The sequence below is a fragment of the Ornithorhynchus anatinus genome, chromosome 2 (assembly GCF_004115215.2).
Source record: "Ornithorhynchus anatinus isolate Pmale09 chromosome 2, mOrnAna1.pri.v4, whole genome shotgun sequence".
In the NCBI taxonomy this organism is placed as follows: Eukaryota; Metazoa; Chordata; class Mammalia; order Monotremata; family Ornithorhynchidae; genus Ornithorhynchus; species Ornithorhynchus anatinus.
Window position 1 is genome coordinate 54,908,380 of NC_041729.1, and position 19,113 is coordinate 54,927,492.

General features: G+C 50.6%; 1 protein-coding gene across 3 annotated transcripts in view; it reads left to right on the forward strand.

Moving 5' to 3' along the window:
- CIITA (class II major histocompatibility complex transactivator) overlaps positions 1-18,962 on the forward strand; it is an 83,284-nt gene extending 64,322 nt beyond the window's left edge. For all 3 annotated transcript variants that reach the window (XM_029057630.2, XM_029057632.2, XM_029057634.2), the window contains 6 exons: positions 6,552-6,644; positions 6,891-6,974; positions 9,876-9,959; positions 12,834-12,917; positions 13,384-13,482; positions 15,068-18,962. In XM_029057630.2, the coding sequence (XP_028913463.1) occupies positions 6,552-6,644; positions 6,891-6,974; positions 9,876-9,959; positions 12,834-12,917; positions 13,384-13,459 (421 nt within the window). In that variant the 3' untranslated portion in view covers positions 13,460-13,482; positions 15,068-18,962. The remainder of the gene's footprint in view (positions 1-6,551; positions 6,645-6,890; positions 6,975-9,875; positions 9,960-12,833; positions 12,918-13,383; positions 13,483-15,067) is intronic.
- The last annotated feature ends 151 nt before the right edge of the window (positions 18,963-19,113 follow it).

Consider the following 19,113-nt stretch of genomic DNA (forward strand, 5'->3'; position numbering starts at 1 on the left):
TCCCCATGCCCTCCGGCTTCTTGGGAATGAGAGGCAGTGGGGATAACTGCCCTTAGAGGATCCCATCTGGTTTTGTACATAAAGATTTAAATAATGTGTGTGGGCAGGGGTCATGTCTGTTTATTGTTGCATCTTCCCAAGTGCTTAGAAGGCTTTCAGAGGAACCGCATGGCATAGTGGATAGAGCACGGGTCTGGGAGCCGGAAGGTTATGGGTTCTAGTCCCGGCTCTGCCCCTTGTCTGCTGTGTGACCTTGGGAAAGTCACTTCACTTCTCCGGGCCTCAGTTACCTCATCTGTATAATGGGAATCGAGACTGTGAACCCCACGTGTGACCAACCTGATTTGTTTGTCCCCCTCACCCCCCCAGCACTTAGTACAGTGTCTGGCACATAGTAAGTGCCTAACAAATACCACAATTATTATTATTATGAATAAATACGATTGACTGGCATCCATTTCAGGATTCCGTCTCTAACAGTGGCAACAGAGCTGAAAAATGAGCTATTTTGGAGGATAATAATAATATTTATGAAGTGCTTATTATGTGCTAAACCCTGGCACGGATAGAATTATAAGCAGATTGGATATATTCTCTGGCTTGCGTGGGGCTCACAGTCTAAGAAGGAGGAAGAGTATTTTCAAAGAGGAGGAAACTGAGGCAAGAAGAAATTAAGTGAACTGCCCAAGGTCACACAACTGGCAATCGGTGGAGCCTGGGTTAGGGGATTTTTAAGGGTAAATTATCTAATGTCCCTACCTTTCCCTCTAGTAACCCATATTGGACCGTCTTCCATGAATTTATTCAAACCCTACTTGAACTGGCTGATCTCCTTCCACACCCACTCCCTTGGAGAACTCATTTGCTCCCACGGCTTCAGCTACCATCTCTATGCAGATGATACCCCAATCTACGTCTCCAGCCCCGTTCTCTCTCCCTCTCTCCAGTCTCACCTCTCCTCCTGCCTTCAAGACATCTCTACTTGGATGTCCTCCCGTCACCTCAAGCTTAGCATGTTCAAAACAGAGCTCCTCATCAAACCCTGTCCTCCCCCTGACTTTCCCATCACTGTAGGCGGCACCGCCATCCTTCCTGTCCCACAAGCCCGTAGCCTTGGTGTTATCCTTGTTATCCTCTCGACCCACATATTTAATCCATCGCCAAATCCTGTCGGTCCCACCTTCACACCGTCGCTAAAATCCGCCCTTTCCTCTCCATCCGAACTGCTACCGCGTTAATACAGTCACTCATCCTAGCCTGCCTGGATTACTGCGTCGGCCTCCTTGCTGACCTCCCAGCCTCCTGTCTCGCCCCAGTCTCGTCCTGTCTGTATTTCATGCTGCTGCCCGCATCATTTTTCTACAAAAACGTTGAGAACATGTCACCCCACTCCTCAAAAGACTCCAGTGGTTGCCCATCTACCTCGGCATCAAACAGAAACTCACCGTTGGCTTAAAAGCAGTCCTTCACCTTGCCCCCTCTTACCTCGCCTCACTTCTCTCCTTCTATGACACAGCCCACACATTTCGCTCCTCTAGTGCTAATCTTCTCACTGTGCCTCAGTCTCGCCTGTCTCACCGCCTACCCCTAGCCCACTTCCTGCCTCTGGCCTGGAACGCTCTCCCTCCTCAAATCCTCCAGACAATTACTCTCTCCCCTTCGAAGCTTTATTGAATGCACATCTCCTCCAAGAGGGCTTCCCAGACTAAGCCCCACTTTTCCTCACCTCCCACTCCCTTCTGCATCATCCTGACTTGCTCCCTTTGCTCTTCCCCACTCCCAGCCCCACAGCACCTAAGTACATACCTGTAACTTTTTTTATTTATATTCGTGTCTGTCTCCCCTCCTCTAGACTGTAAGCACGTAGTAGGCAGGGAATACGACTGTTGGACTGTACTTTCCCAAGTGCTTAGTTCAGTGCTCTGCACATGGTAAGGGATCAATAAATACGATTGAATGAATGAATGAATGAATGAATGAATGAATATATTCAGCCTGAATGACTGTCTGTGATAATAAATTCCACAAGCTAAACAGTCACTGGGTGAAGAAGAGTGTCCTAATCTCAGCAATGAAGGCAGAAGTGTTCTCAGTCTAATGAAAGTGGGCTTGAGTACTAGTTAATAATAATAATAATAATAATAATAGTATTTGTCAAATACTTATTGTGTGCCAAGCACTGCTCTAAGCGCTGGGGGACGATATGAGGTTATCAGGTTGTCCCAGGTGGGGCTCACAGTCTTAATCCCCATTTTCCAGATGGGGTAACTGAGACACAGAGAAGTTAAGTGACTTGCCCCAAGTCACACAGCTGACAAGTAGAGGAGCTGGGATGGTACTTTCCACTTTCCAATTGTACTTTCCAAGTGCTTAGTCCAGTGCTCTCACACAGAGAAGTTAAGTGACTTGCCCCAAGTCACACAGCTGACAAGTAGAGGAGCTGGGTTGGTACTTTCCACTCTCCAATTGTACTTTCCAAGTGCTTAGTCCAGTGCTCTGCACACAGTAAGTGCTCAATAAATACAATTGAATGAATGAATGAATGGCATGAAGAAACTAGATCGGGCCTGTCCTTTAGACTGTAAGATCGTTGTGGGCAGGAAACGTGTCTAACAACTCTGTTGTAGCGTACTCTGCCAACCGCTTAGTTCAGTGCTCTGTGCACAGTAAGCACTTAACAAAAAGGATTGATTGATTAATAGATTAATTGACTGGAAACAAGACTGCTTGCAGTGAGGCTGTTTCCTTACGGCCCAGAAGGTTGGCCCAGAAGATCTCAGGATTGACAGCCGATACCCGGGGGTACTGACGGGTCTTCCTTCTCCCTGAGGCAAAGCCAGAGTAGAGGTGTGATGAGGGGGGGATGCGGTTAAATTGTGGGGACAGAAGAACCAAAGATGCTCTTTCAATTAGGGTCACATGATGACTCGGAATTTCCAGTTCTGGCTCAAAAGATAGGACTAGTGGTCTTTGGCTTTACTTACTTTGTTTTGTCTGCCTCAGGTGGCCTGGCATTAATCAGGCACCTCACGTTAAGCTTTCCCTGTGAAGATTCAGGGAAGGACAAAATATGGTTTGACTGAACAATTCTAAATTCCTAAACTATTCTCCCCTTGTGCAGTCCTTTCCGGGAGCCCAAGTCCTGCCTCTAGCCGGGAATGCCCTCCCCTTTCATATCTGACAGACAATTACTCTCCTCACCTTCAGAGCCCATCTCCTCCAAGAGGCTTTCCCCGACTAGGCTCTCATTTCCTCTTTTCCCACTCCCTTCTGCATCACCCTGATTTGCTCCCTTTATTTACTCCTCCCTCCATCCCACAGCACTTAGGTCCTTATCCATAGATTTATTTATATTAATGTCTGTCCTCTCTCTAGACTGTGAGCTCATTGTGGGCAGGGAGTGTACCTATCAGCTTTGTTGTACTGTACTCTCCCAAGCGCTTAGTACAGTGCTCTACACACAGTAAGCACTCAATAAATATGATTGATAGATTGTTTGAGCGATCTACAGGGAGGAGGCTCAGGTGTGCAGGAGCAGCCCTGCCTTTCTCTGTTTCAGACAATCGTGTATGAGTTCCCGGGAAACTCAGAAAGCTCTAGGCTGAGTTCCAGGATCTGAGTCTGTTGTCAACCACAAGTCGCTGTGTTATATGGGGGAAGTGGCTTCACCTTTCTGTGCTCCTTCCTTTCTCTCTCTTTCCCTCCTCCCATAGCAGCAGTGCTACCACGTTAATACAGTTGCTCATCCTATCCTGCTTGGATTACTGAATCAGCCTCCCAGCCTTTCCTCCCAGCCTCCTGTCTCTCCCCACTCCAGTCCATACTTCCCTCCACAGTCCAGATCATTTTTCTACAAAAATGTTCAGGATATGTCCTCTCGCTCCTCAAGAAACCTCCAGGGGTTGCCTATTCACCTCCACATCAAACAAAAACTCCTCACTGTTGGCTTTAAAACACTCCACCACCTTGCCCCCTCCTAGCTCACTCACTCCTCTCCTTCTACATACAACCCAGCCACAAACTTCGTTCCTCTGGTGTTAACCTTCTCAGTGTGCCTCGATCTCGCCAGTCTCTCCTCCAACCTCTAGCCGACATCCTGCCTCTGGCTTGGAACGCCCTCCCTCCGCAAGTCTGACAGACAATTACTCTCCCCCTCTTCAGAGCCTTATTGACAGCACATCTCCTCCAAGAGGTCTTCCCAGACTAAGCCCCATTTTTCCTCCTCGCCCAATCCCTTCTGTGTCCCCCCAACTTGCTCGCTTTGCTCTTCCCCTCTACTAGCCCCACGGCACTTATGAACATAATTGTAATTTTATTTATTTGTATTCATGTCTGCCTCCCCACTCTAGAATCTAAACCCACTGTGGTTAGGGAATGTGACTGTTTATTGCTGTATTGTACTCTCCCAAGTGCTCACTACAGTGTTCTGCACGCAGTAAATGCCCAATAAATATGATTGAATGAATGAATGGATGTTACCCTCCTCCCTAACCGTTTAGGAAGTGTAAGTCAGCTGAGTAAATTGGCATGGGGACTGAAAGAAACCAGGCCACAGCCAAATGAGACTGTTAATAAAAGTTGAAACCAGTCCCCACGGCCTTGGACATGCCTATTTTTTTTATATGGTACTTCTTAAGCTCTTATTAAGGGTCAGGCACTGTACTAAACGCTGAGATAGATACAAGCTCATCAGGTTCGACACAGTCCATGTCCCACATGGGGCTCATGATCTTAATCCCCATTTTAAAGATGAGGTTACTGGAGGTAGCAGAGAAGTTAAGTGACTTGCCCAAGGTCACACGTCAGACAAGTGGTGGAGCCGGGAGCAGAACCCTGTTCCTTCTGTTTCCCAGGCCCATACTCTATCCACTAGACTATGCTGTTTCCCTGCTTCTGTCTCCTCAGTGCTCCAGCTGCTCCAAGCCACCCTCTGACCCCCTAGGCCCGAATCTGCAGAAAGGATGAGGAGGGTTGGGGACACTCTGTCCTCCACAAAAATGGAAATTCCCACCCTAGGTGTTGCCTTGGACCTCTTTCACACTCCTGCTGCCCACAATCTTCCCCCTTTGCAGCTTCAATCCGGTGGTTATCTAAGTGCCTGAATAAAAGGTTTGCAGGTGACCTGAGGGCACCCTTTCTCTCCCTGCAAAACTCCTGCCAATTCAATCTGCTGCGCTCTGATGCCGACGCGGAAAGGTGTCCGAGATGAGTCCCTCCCCTCGGTTGGCCGGCCCTGCTGACTCATCGGTCAGGGACGCTCAGCGCAGCCAAGGCAGGACGGAAGCATCCTGGCAGGGAGAGCCAGCCGCAGGCCCCAGAGCGGGACCGAGAATATGCTGAGTCTGAGGGAACCAGTGAGTCTGGCTTACTTTTTGGAGAGCCCAGGCTGGCAGGGCTCTCCAATCTACAGAGATGCTCTGGACTTCATTCATCTTGGCTGTTGGATGGCACCCGGGACTTTCCATTGCCTACTTTCTGCTGTTTGTCTGGTCTCCTCCTTCCAGCTCTAGCTGAGGGAGGGTGTCAGCTGGGCCCTCCCGGGGAACAATTAGTATTCAGGAGGTTAATGATTGGGCTCCACTGCTGTCTTGGGCTTGAGAAGCTCTGAGGAAGGGTTGGCCAGGGTTAGGAGTGTGATTTTTCAACCCCAAATACCGAGGGTCTGATTCTCCTCCTTCTCTCCTGCTCTCTCCTCCCATTCTCTGCCTCTCTCATTGTGTCCATCTTTCCCACTTTCTACCTCTCTTTTCTTCACCTTCTCTCCCTCTTTCTCCCTCTCTTTTTCCCCTCTCTCCCTCTCTCCCTTTTTCTGTTTCTCCTTTCCTTCTCTCCCTTTCTCTCCCCTTCCCTTTCTCCTTCTCTCCCTCTCCCCGCCCTCTTCTCTCTCTCTCTCTCTCTCTCTCCTTTCTTCATCCCTGGTAGTCCCATTCCAGGGAGACCATTTTGGAAGTTGTGTCAGATCTTCTGCTCAACCACAGAGCCAATCTAGCACTCAGACTGTATAGCAGTAGTCCATGGATTTCCTCTGGTGAGCACCAAACTCCCTCAATGAGATGCTCTCATTTGTTCTCACCACTCCTGAGAGGGAGGGAAGGGCAGGGATTATTCTTCCTATTTTACAGGTGAGGCTACTGAGGCCTAGAGAGGATGAGTGATTTTCCCAAGGTCACCCAGCAGGTCAGCGGCAAAGTCTGAGTCTCCCAACTCCAGTCCAGTGTAGCCTCCCCTCCAGACTAGGTTGTGTAGGTCCTTTGTCCCTTGATTTGGAAAAGGAAAGGGTCAAATTACCCTTTATCGCCCTTCACAAGGTAGAGGTGGAAGATGGAGAAAGGAATCAGAGAGAAGGTGACTCTGGGTCTGATGGAGGAAAATTAGTGAGTCGGTGGTTTAGAGGTCTCTCTTGGGCCTCAGCTTCCCCTGTGTAACATAGGGAGAAGGATTCCTACCCACAAGCAGATTTGGAGGGTATTAGAATTTCCTGATGAAATGTAGGAGGAGAGCATCGCAGCTCCACAGACCTGAGTGACTCTTTTTCCTGTTTCTTTTGGCAGTCTGGACGCTCTGAGTGAGAACAAGATCGGTGACGAAGGGGCGGCTAAGCTGTCAGCTGTATTTCCTGAGCTCAAATATCTGGAAACCCTGAAGTAAGCATGGTGTGACTCTTGGGGAAGGAAAAGCCATGAGTTTCATGTTACACAGATCATCCCTCCCTGGTACTCTGATTCAGCCTGCCTTAGATTCTCTTCTCCCTATCTCAGAGCCAAATCTTGCTCTGAGCAGAGTTTAGCCAGGCGTGGGAGCAGGGTTGGGTTGCAGGATGGAGGAGGGGATGGAGAACCAGGCGTTCAGGCACAAACACTCACCATCTCCCCATTCCGCGCTCCCTCCAGCTTGTCGCAGAACAGCATCACGGACTTGGGGGCCCAGGAGCTGGCCAGGGCTCTGCCTTGCTTATCCTCACTCGTCACGCTAAGGTGAGTGTGTCCACGACCCAGTATCCAGGTGTCGGTAGTTTAGGTGCAGAGGATCTAAGGATACGTGGGATCTAAAACCAGTCCGCCCTTGAACGTAAAGGCCGAGTGAGCCCTGGGCGAGACGGCCTCACCATCAATAAGTCAAACCCAACCAGTTGACTTAAGTCATCTCAACAGGGTTGACTCGGGAATAATTCAATTCTTTTTATTTTCTACTTCTGGATTTTTTTTCTACTTCTTTTATCATAAAAACACAACCGATACCATTCTGACTGTGACCAGTTGTCTGTCCAACCCGGTATTTTTTTTTGCCGGTCAATGGCACCAAGAGATACTTGGAGAAATAGAGTGATGACTGCTTTTCGTGACATCCAACCATATGACTGGGGGTGTGCCATCTAACAAATAGCCTTAATTTTCCCTCCAGCAACCATAGATTCATTCATGAATCTATAAATTATTGATTTATAAATTACTCATCTATTCATATTCATATCTGTTTCCCCCTCTAGGCTGTACAGTCATTATCGCCAGGGAACATGTCTTCTAATTCTGTTGCATTGTACTCTCCCAAGAGCTTAGTACTATGCTCTGCACATAGTAAGCTCTCAAATTAATATGATTGATGGATGGATGAATCTCTTTCAGCCATTCTTGAGCCTTCCAACATCCCCAGATTTTCCCTCTAACCTTCTTAAGTTTTCTCTCTAATAATCTATTTTGGACTCATCATCCATGAATTTACCCGAGCCCTTCTTGAACCTATTGCCTCCACAACTGCTTTTGGTAACAGATTCCATTGATTTTTACCACTAGCTGGGTGGAGACCCATTTTTTGGGGGGGTGTTGGACTTCTACCTTCAAACTTTAGAGGGTCCCTCCTTATTCTGGAATTTGGTAAACAGCCATTCTGTGTTCCTCCTTCCCCACCCTTCATAATTTTTGGAAATTTCAATCATGCATTCTTAGCATTTGTCTTTCCAGACTGAGTGCTGATATTTTTAGGTTATCTCTGCATGAAAGTTGCCTTAGTCCTACTGATCATTTTTGTAGCCCTTCTCTGAGCTTTATCCTGCTCAATTATGTCTCTTCTAAGACACGGTGACCCAAATTCTAGGTGTGGAAGCCCCATGTGTGTAGCTGTATGGTATCTGCACCCACATCCTGCCTTTGATGCTCTCCCTCCTCATGTCTGACAATCGCGCTCCTCCTCTTCAAAGGCTTTTTGAAGGCACATCACCTCCAAGAGGCGTGGCCTGACTAAGCCCTCCTTTCTTCTTCTACCACTACCTTCTGCTTTACTCTGACTTGCTCCCTTTATTCATCCTGCCTCCCAGCCCCAGAGCACTTATGTGCATATCTGTATTCTTATTTATTTATATTAATGTCTGTCTCCCTCTAGACTGTAAGCTCATTATGGGCAGGGAATGTGGCTGTTTATTGTTACATTGTACTTTCTCAAGCACTTAGTACCATGGTCTGCACAGAGTAAGTGCTCAAGAAATACGACTGAATGTATGAATTTGTTCTGGGGGTGGGGTAACCTAAGGAGGGTTCCTTTACCCTTCCTGTTGATGTGAATTTTTGGTCACAGTCACACTTGGGACCAATTATTTAAGGAAACAGTCACCAGTGGCTCTGCGATCTCTTTCCTGAGTCCTGGCTGATAGCTGTGAGGTCATCAACACGTGATTTAGTTTGGAACATTTTCCCCTGGGCGTACTACCCTGTCGTTGCTTAATTTAAAACTCATCAGTCACTTTTCTGCCCCTTCATCGGGCTTTTTTTTTTTAATGGTATTTGTACAGCACTTGTAATGTTTCCGGCTCTGCACTAAGCCCTGTAATTAGCATTTTATTAGAACTTCCTGCAGTTTATCCCCACCAGTGTGATGTTTCATCTCCCAGATCACCACTGTGCCCCGTGTTTTCAGATGACTGTTCTCTAATTCCCTAATTGCATTCTAGCCAAAATGGATATTAAAAATATGAGTTTTGGCGGGACTGAGTGCGGTAGTGTTCATAATAATTGCAATTATACGTCTGGATGTATAACAACATCCATGTAATCCCTACTCATATGTTCATCCTATGCCTTGGTTTATCCAAGATTGGAACTAGATTTTTATTGATTGTTGGAGACAATTTTAGAAAAAAATCTATGTATGTCCTAGAATTGGGATGGTCCCCGCAAAAATGCTCAGTTTACCAACTTACCCAAAAACAATGTCCAGCCATGCTCATTCACTTTAAATGTTTGGCTTGCCATATTCAAGTTATACTCACTTTAGCTCCAGTAGTATTCTGGCACTGTGGTTCTCTAGACTGTAAGCTCACTGTGGGCCGGGAACATGCCTACCAACCCTGTTATACTGTACTCTCCCAAGAGCTTAGTACAGCGCTCTGCACACAGTCAGTGCTCAATAGATACGATTGACTGAATTATCCCCGATAGTGGGCTTTTACCCCTTACTTTCCATCGTACTCGCCCCCCTCCCCACTCCCATGGTTGCCCCAAGAGGAAAGGGGAAGGTGGATAAGTTTGGGATTGTGTTCCGGTGTTCCTGTTTAAAGAAAAATAATGCAATCAGCCTTCCTCCAGAGTCTAGGGATCCATTCTGTGTCAGCTTCCTCCCTCTCTCTCCCCAGCTGTGCTCAGTTGCTGTTTAAAAGCCATTTCGACTGACTGCAAACCCCTAGTCTTCCCCACCCTGTTTTTCCTGGGTGATGCATCAATACCCTCCCAGAGTGAACAAGATATATATACATCTTGTATATACATCCTGCTCATATATACATACATATATATATATATATATATATATATTTTGTGTGTATATATGTATGGAGAGAGAGAGATTGATCTACACTTCCTCACGATCTCTGTATCTGTTTTCTGCAGTTTGTACAACAACTGCATCTGTGATGCTGGAGCTGAGGAGCTTGCCCAAGTCCTTCCAGAAATGCCATCCCTGAAAGTGCTAAAGTGAGTACACTAGGCTTAAGGACGGGGTGAGGGGGAATGGCAAGTGGCACTGGACATTTCGATGGGGGCAAACTGGGTACCTGAGCCTTGTTGGCATCCCCAGGCAGACCCTCAGTTTCCTTGGGACAGGCTGCAGGTGGTTTCCATCGCACGCCCCAGAACAGTGCGGGGTCACCGGCCCTAAGCTGCAGCTGGGCCGGCGGGGCCCTTCGGAATGGAGGCAAAGGGGCCGTGGGCCAGAGCGGGGGAGGAGGAAAAGAGAAATGGAAAGTGAGGTCAAGCCTGTGCGGTCAGCTCAACCGGCCCGTGGGAAGCTTGCTCAGCCAGCCAGCCTCCCGCTGGAAGCTGAGAAGCGAGAGGCGGCGTCCTGGTCTCACAGGGCCCAGAGAGCTGATTCTGGCCACAGGGAGCCATCCAGAGCCCAAGGACTCACCAGTCACTCACAACACAGGTACTCTCCCAAGTGCTCAGTACAGCACTCAATAAATACAGTGAAATGAATGAATAGAAGGAGTACCGGGTGGAGTGCCCAGCTTCTCCATCGAGTTCTGCTACCCATTTCCTGCAAATAACAATACCCCTGCCCTGTTGCCAACCGGACTCGAGCGTCTTCTCAGCAGATCTGAAGGCCGCTCTTCCAAACTAATCCTCCTAGAGCTCTCAGCTGCCTTCAACACTGTCAACCACCTCCCTCTTCTAGAAACATTATCCAACCTTGGCTTCACTGACTCTGCCCTCCTTGATCCTCCTCCTATCTCACTGACTGCTCCTACTCAGACTCTTTGACTGGTTCCTCCTCTGCCTCCCATGCTCTGACAGTAGGGTCCTTCAAGGATCAGTTCTGAGTCCCCTTTTGTTTTCCAGCTGCACCCACTGCCTTGGAGAACTATTCGCTCCCCTGGTTTCCACTACCGTCTCTATGGGGATGATTCCTAGGGCTATATCTCCAGCTCTGTCCTCTCTTCTTCCCTGCAATCTCACATTTCCTCCTGACTTCATCTCAACTTGGATGTCCCACCAACACCTCAAACTCGACCTGGCCAAAACTGAACTCCTTATCTTCCCTCCCTAAACCTGCCCTCCCACCGTCCTTTCTATCACTGAACACGGTACCACTATCCTCCCTATCTTACAAGCCCATAGCCTTGGCTTTGTCCTTGACCCACCTCTGTCATTCCATCTGTCATTAAATCCTGTCAGTTTTACCTTCACAACACTGCTAAAATCCACATTTTTCCTCTCCATGCAAACTGCTATTATAATAATAATGTTGGTGTTTGTTAAGCGCTTACTATGTGCCAAGCACTGTCCTAAGCGCTGGGGGAGATACAAGGTAATCAGGTTGTCCCATGTAGGGCTCACAGTCTTCATCCCCATTTTACAGACAAGGTAACGGAGGCACAGAGAAGTGAAGTGACTTGCCCAAGGTCACACAGCTGACAAGTGGCAGGGCTGGGATTAGAACCCATGACCTCTGACTCCCGAGCCCGGGCTATTTCCACTAAGCCACGCTGCTTCTTATTATGCCTATCCAAACGTTTATCCTATCCGCCCGGACTACTGCATCTGCCTTGCCCCATTCCCTGACCTCGCTGCTTCCTGTCTCTCCTCTCTCCAGTCCAAACTTCACTCTGCTGTATGGATCATTTTTCTAAAAAACTGTTCAGTCCACAACTCCCCACTCTTCAGAAACCTTTAGTGGTTGCCCAATCCACTTCTGCCGTCAAACAGAAACTCCTTATCTCTACTTTAAAGCACTCAAACAGCTTTCCCGCTCCTTCCCTACCTCGCTGATCTCCTACTACAGTCTAGCCCATATTCTTCACTCCTTTAGCACCAGCTCACTCCCTGAGCCCCGTTCTCGTATACCCGCTGCTGACTCCTTTTTCACGTCCTCCCTCTGCCCTGGGACTCCCTCCCCCTCTTTATATGCCAGACCACCACTCTCCCCTCCTTCAAAGATTTATTAAGGTCACATCTCCTCCAAGAGACCTTCCCTGTTTTAACATTCCTTCCTCTCCCTCGCTCCCTTCTGCATCATCTATACTTTTGGATCTGTACCATTTGGCGTTTGGTCTTCACCCCACCCTAAGGGCCCTGGCACTTACCTACATATGTATATATTTATTGATTTATATTAATGTCTGTCTCCCCTTCTATACTATAAAGTTGCCAGCTGTGTGACCGTGGGCAAGTCACTTAACTTCTCTGTGCCTCAGTTCCCTCATCTGTAAAATGGGGATTAAGACTGTGAGCCTCACGTGGGACAACCTGATTACCCTGTAACTACCCCAGCACTTAGAACAGTGCTCTGCACATAGTAAACGCTTAACAAATTCCAACCTTATTGTTATTATTATTATAAAGTTGTTGTGGGCAAGGAATGGATCTACCATCGCTGTGGTGTTCTACTCTCCTAAGCACTTTGTACAGTGCTCTGCACACAGGAAGTACTCAATATGATAGATCGATCGATCGATTCGAGGCCTTGGAGCGACCCCGCTCGACCGAGACTGGTGTCAGAGCATTGGGCTCCCAGCAGACTTCTCTCCCGTGAGGTTCCATGGCCCTGGCCTAATAATAATAATAGTAATGATGGCATTTGTTAAGCACTTACTATGTGCCAAGCACTGTTCTAAGCACTGGATTAGATACAGGGTAATCAGGTTATCCCCCTTTGGGCTCACAGTCTTAATCCCCATTTTGCAGATGAGGTAATTGAGGCACCGAGAAGTTAAGTCACTTGCCCAAGGTCACACAGCAGACGAGTGGCAGAGCTGGGAGTAGAACCCACGTCCTCTGACTCCCAAGCCGGGGTTCTTTCCTCTAAGCCACTCTGCTCGGCCTAACCCACGGGGATGGTTTTCTCCACAGCGTTCAGTACAACAAGATCACAGCCGCTGGAGCCCAGAAGCTCACAGCCAGTCTGAGAAAGTGCCCCCAGATGGAGACCCTGGCGTAAGTCTACAACTTTAAAAAAGAAAAAAGTATTTGTTAGACGCTTACTATGTGCTAAGCACTGTACTAAGCGCCGAGGTTGGTACAAGATCATCAGGTTGAACACAGTCCCTGTCCCAAATGGGGTTCCCGGTCTTAATCCCCGTTTTCCAGATGCGGTAACTGGGTCCCAGAGAAGTGAAGTGATTTGCCCAAGGTCACACAGCAGACGAGGAGCAGAGCCGGGATTGGGATCCAGGTCCCCTGACTCCCAGGCCCGTGCTCTACCCACTAGGCCATGCTGCAACGTGGAGCCCGACCTCGCTCCTGTGAGAGCTAAGGACTCCTCGAGCTAAGATGGGGGAGGTGGAGGGGGAACTTCCACTCCGAGTGCAGGCCAGACAGCCTGCCGCCACATACGGCTGTGGACACGCTTCCTCTCCGTGGTAGCCTTCCGGATGCCAACTTCCCCACCTCCCCTTTCCAGGATGTGGAACCCGACGATTCCTTACGGCTTCCAGGAGCATCTCCAGCAGCTGGATTCCCGGATCAGCCTTCGGTAGCCCCGGCGGGGTCCCCGGTGAAGGTAGGAGAGAAACCCCGCCGGAGTCCCACCCTGCGGCGGCGGAGTCGGAATTGGACCCACGGGAGGAGCTCACCGATCCCCGGGGCGGTGGGGTGGAAACGGAAGACCGAAAACTCTAAGAAAGGGGGGCCTGGTGGGTGGGGGATGGGGAGAGCCAGACCGTTAGGGCCCCAGCTGTGCTCCACAGGGGAATTCCTTAGAAAAGACCCACCCCTAAGCCTGACGGGACTGGGCGGAAGGGAGACTTTGGTTTTTAATCGTCTTCGAGGCCCGAGAGCCAGGGCCTTCCTTAAGGCTAATCTGAATCCGTCCCACTCTGCCCTGTCCTCTGCGGACCCGCACGTGTTCCTCTCACACACCTGTCCCCGTCCCTTCGGCCGAGTGTGGTGCTTGCACCTCCTCCCGGCCCCAAGCTTCTCCATCTCTGCCGCTCACGGTCCGCGGGCGTCTAGGCCCCAGCGCAGCCACTCTTCTCCCCTGGCGGGTGTTAGGCCGGGGTTCGGCTTTAGGGCTTCCAGACTCCACCACTCGGACTCCAAGAGGCTCCTCCCTTCCTCGGTTCTCTCAACTCCGGCCTCCCTTCCTCACCTACCTACGCTCTCGCGCCCCGATGGAGCCCCTCTAGAGCTGCAGGCAGAGCCGGAGCTGAGGGAGCGGGCGGGGACTGGGGAGAAGGGCGACAACTCCGGCTACCGCTGCCACTTCCGGCTCCCTGGAGGTCACGCTCTGGGTCGCAGGCCTCTTCTTGCCACGCTCCCGGCAGAGACCCGAGTTCCAGGGGGTCGGCGGCAGTGGCAGCGTCACTCTCCTTCCCATCTTGTTCGGGTTGTTGCCGTTCTCTTTGTCGCTGGGCTCCCTGGAGTTCTCACCTTATCGGGGAGGCCGGCAGGAAGCAGCTCGGCAGCCACGGCGGCTGCCCTGACCCGGCCATACTCACTGTGCTCCCTGCGATCATTTGAAATATCCTCCGTGCGAAACGTCCGCCCAGGACAGAGGAAGGAGTGCTTGAATCCCTGGTTGAAGAACTCTGCGCGGGAATAGCGAGGAGGCAGGAACAGGGAAGGAGGTGGTCATTTCGTATTCTTCCTTGGAAACGCCCTCCCTCCTCATATCTGACGATTGTTTCCCCCCCATTCAAAGACTTCCTGAAGGAACACCTCCTCCAAGGGGCCTTCCCCGACTAAGCCCTCTTTCCGCTTCTCCCACTCCCTTCTGCATCACCCTGACTTGCTCCCTTTATTCGTCCCCCTCCCAGCCCCACAGCACTTAGGTCCATATCGGTAATTTATTTATATGTCTCCCCCTCTGCACTGTAACTCGTTGTGGGCAGGGAATGTGTCTGTTTATTGTTCTATCGTCCTCTCCCTAGTGCTCAGTACAGTGCTCCAGACCCAGTAAGTGCTCAATAAATACCATCGACTGACTAATCCCCCACAGGGTCTGGGCTGGAGTCCGGCGGACCTTCGGTCAGTAGTGTTATCTGACCAGCTGTGGATCAGGAACAGAAGCTGATTGCAGAAGCAAACTGGGCAGCCCCAACCATTTCTAATCTTCTGGTGTGTGTGTTTTTGTTTTTTCTTCCCAGCGAAACATCTGCCATCTCGGTGGCGGTCCGCTCGGAGCTCTGTGGTGAAGCTAAGCAGCTGCGACTCGCTTTCTCCTTCGGATACTCACTTGGCAGGTGTCCCTCGGAAAGTGATCCGAGGCAGCCGTTTCCTCGCTTCCAGTTTTCTGCTGCTGGGGGCGGGGAAGATAAGTCATCTTCGCAGACCCCCCCCCGGCTGATCTAGAAACACAGAGAGAGCTCCTGGTGCTCTCTGAAGCTCCAAGCGGCCCGAGGTCATGGGCACCGCCAAAGCCGAGGGATTTCTGTCTTTACACTTTGCACTGCAGGAACTGCACTTTGCTTGGTCAAAACACTGTTTCTAGGCATCGAGGGTGGATGCAGCGCTCGGTCGATCGCTTTCTCACCATCGGCAAGCGGGTCACAGCCAGCGAGTGCCAGGACGTGACTGTAAACACCGGGCTTGACTCAACTTCGTAATAGTCAGAATGGAAGCTATTTACGGGAGTTAAATGTTACACTAAACCTGGGAGCCAGAGACGGCGGGTAGAGACCGTGGGTTTTGTTTTATCATAGCTAAGAGTGCCGCCTTTCTGTTAGGCGCTCTCCCGTGCAACCTCTGGGACAGATGGTGGAGATGGAGAGAGGTCAGGAGTGCGGGAAGCTCAAGTCCTGGCTTTAAATCGAGGACTTTGATTGAAAAAGTGAAGGGGCAGCTTCACCCACCCCCCTGGAGTGGCAGATAACAACAGGTGGTTTCAGAAGAACTGTAGGGCAACCGCCGGGGGCTCGATTGGGCTCGAATTCAGGAACCGAAATCTCTATTTTTGGACGCCCACGGAGGGTGACGGGACCCCAGAGCCCTTGATGCCATTTGCCTCGGCTTGCCGTTGGAACTTTCGAGCGAGCCAGGATTTAAAGCGTGTCGGAGGAAGAACGGGCCGAAATGGTTTCCTCCTTCACTTTTGCACCCTATGCAAAGATATAGGCTAATTTCCCCAAAAGAGCAATGGCACCGACAGCTGGAGGCGGAGGCTGCACTTTCTGGGGATGACAAGATCGGTCGGCGTTTGGGAGGCCGCAGGAAGGAACCGCGACAGTGTGGTCTTTAGGCTTTCGCTGGGCCTTTACGATTTGCTCAGACCACTTAATAACCAGCTTTGGAGGGGTGCGGCAGCCGTCTTGCCTGTTCCCAGCTTTCCCTCGCAACTTTTTCCTGGTCCGCAGTCCAAAATCTTTCCACAGACACTCTCCAAGGCTCAACATGCCTGCACTCCTGGCCCTGCTGGGCATGTGCTATCTTTCCTAAACGGTGAGGGTGAGGGTTGACAGAAATCCCGGCTCCAGTAGAGGGTCTCCGACGTCTGTCAATCAGTTGTACTGTGTGTAGAACAGCGTGCTGAGCGCTTGGGAGTGTACAATCTGACAGATTTGGTAGAGTTCCCTGCCCACAAGGAACTTACAGTCTACACGTCAGAAGTACAGCAAGGTCAAGGGGCTACTGAAATCGCCTGGCTCAGTGAAAGCAAAACTGGTCCTTAATTCAGACCCTCCTCTCCGAAGCCTCATTAACCGCAGCGTTTTATCCGGACGGGGTGAGACTGGCCCTGCAGGCATCGTGAAACTCCTATGGCCAAAGACGTGGAAACGACGAAAATCCTCAGCCTCAAAGGTGAGGCTTCCCAGGTCCCCGTAGGAGGCTTTAAGGACGAGGCGGCGGAACTGTTGTGCTACCCGCTCGCCTTCACCTCGTTGAATCTTCGAGTGCCAAGAGAGATCCAAGGACCGTTTGATCAGATCTTTGTCCGGCAGAATGGGCACTAAACCCCTGAGTGGATTAACCCTGATGCCAGTAGTTCCAGCTTTCTATGTATGGCGGTGTAAAGGGGGCAGAAGTTTCACGGGTTCTGAGGACCAGGAAGGGGTCGGACATCAAAGGGCTTTTCCATGAGGTCATGGAAAAGCCTCCATTTTCAGCATCTCAGAACCTTTTCGGCCCGGATTGGAAATTTATAAATCTTGTCAGGGACTCGAGGTGAGCGAGGCTGGCAGCCAAGCCAACCCAGCGGAGGGGGTCTCTGGTCCGTGTCCCCCCCCCCCCGCCCCACCACATGGAGCCACCCACGCCTGGACCAATGGAGCGAAGACCCGGGACCCCAGCTGTCCACCACCCCCACGGCTGGGAAAATCCCAATGGGTCGCTGAGAGCTACGTCACGCCAAGCGACTCTCCTTGCTTTTGCCATCCTGCTCTAACTGGCTCCGAGCCAAGGGACCATCCCAACTGGGAGGCGGGGGTGGTCCCGTGGGGGGGCGGGTAGAAGAAGACATCCCCAGCTTCCAGCATCACCTCCAGGCCCGGGTCCTCTCCTGGGACTTCTGGGTCTGGCCCTGAAATCCCGCTCCGGGTGGCAGGCACCCTTAGGCTCTACCTAAACCCTTTAAGGTCAGAGTTCACATTTCAAGTGTTCATCTTTTTCTCAGTATCACCAGAAGCACTTCTTAGAGGCAATCTGGGAAGCGGGGGTGATCTGAAAACTCAAGCCAAGTCGAGAGCCGCCTTTCCTTCTCCCTCCAATGTTTTTAAATGCGCTGGATTGGGGTGACTTAACATAAAAATGGGCTTAGGCCGAGGTCTCTCTGCTCCGAAGAGGGAGCTTCAACTGCCCTGGCAACATAGCCCCCACTGGGGAACTTTAAGCCGGCAGGATTTTTTTTTTTAATGGTATTAAGCGCTTACTAGGTGTCCAGCGCTGTTCTAAGTGCTGGGTTAGATACAAGTTCATCAGATTGGACGCAGCCCCTAGCCCACATGAGGCTCACAGTCTAAGTAGGAGGGAGAACGGGTATTGAATCCCCCTTTTACAGTCGAGGGAACCGAGCCACAGAGAAGTGAAGTGACCTGCCCGAGGTCACCCAGCAAGCAAGGGGCAGAAAGTCACATCCTCCAACTCCCAGACCCAGGTTATTTTCACTAGGCCTCGCTGATTCCTGGGCTGTTGGAAGCCCAGAGCCATCCACGACCCTGGACGAGCGGCTGCAGCTCTGGGGACTGGAAGCCGGGTATGTCGTGAGGCCCAGCCCACCGCTCAGCTGATCTTTCCTGAGACGATCAGAAAGAAACACCCATCGCCATCAAACCCCCTCGAATGGAACGAAGATCGGAGACGTCTCGAGAGAGGAGCCCTTTCAGCCCTCTACTGCCGGACGTTGGTTTCTCTCCTTTCCCCCTTCTCCAGGCTTGCTCGGCCCGTGCTTGCAGGTGGGATAACTGTGATCCTTCAGCCGGCCGGGGAGAGGACAAGCCCGTGGAGATTCTCCTCTCCGGGGTGGGGCGGCTCTACCCTCCTCTTCTTCTCCAGGGGTCCCGGCTCTTACCCCGAAACGTGGTCCCTGGGGAGGGTTGTTCAGTAGAGATCTGTGGGAATTGAAACCACCCACTCTAAAACAGAGCGCCCTTTCTCTGGCTCTTCAAGGTGTCTGACAGACAACCTCCCACACACTTCCATCTGATACTGTAAGTCCTTTTATTAAGGCTGGGAGGGGCTGCCCGACCGGAGAACATTAAGGCTCCCCTGGGGTTCGGACCTACAGCGGTGTCAGTATGCTCCGGGGCTGGCTCAGCAGACCTGCCCGTGGTGTCGGTCAACCGTTATCCATTTAGTGCTTATTTTTCTCTCTGGCGCAATGTTAGCAGAGGTGTCTGGCGGAACAGAAAAAGCTTTAACAGAAGAAAAGTATAATCCTTCCTTGGATATGTTTCTTTCTTGAATATGTATCCTGTTTATAGCTGTACAGAACCGTGAAAATATTTTGTAGCTGTATATAAACTCACAGTGATAACTATCTTTTAAAATTCCCTTTTGTACATCTTTTTAAATCCAGGTTGAATAAAACTTCCAGATTTCCACAATGAACACTTCTGGTTTTTTCCGCATCCATCCCTCCACCCTTAAATTTCCCCCGCCGTGTACTCCTAAACCCATACCCATGGACGAGCCGGCTTCGGGCAGTTTCAGCTTCTTCCCCGTCCGGAAGGAGTCTCCCTGCCATAGGTGACATTTGCCG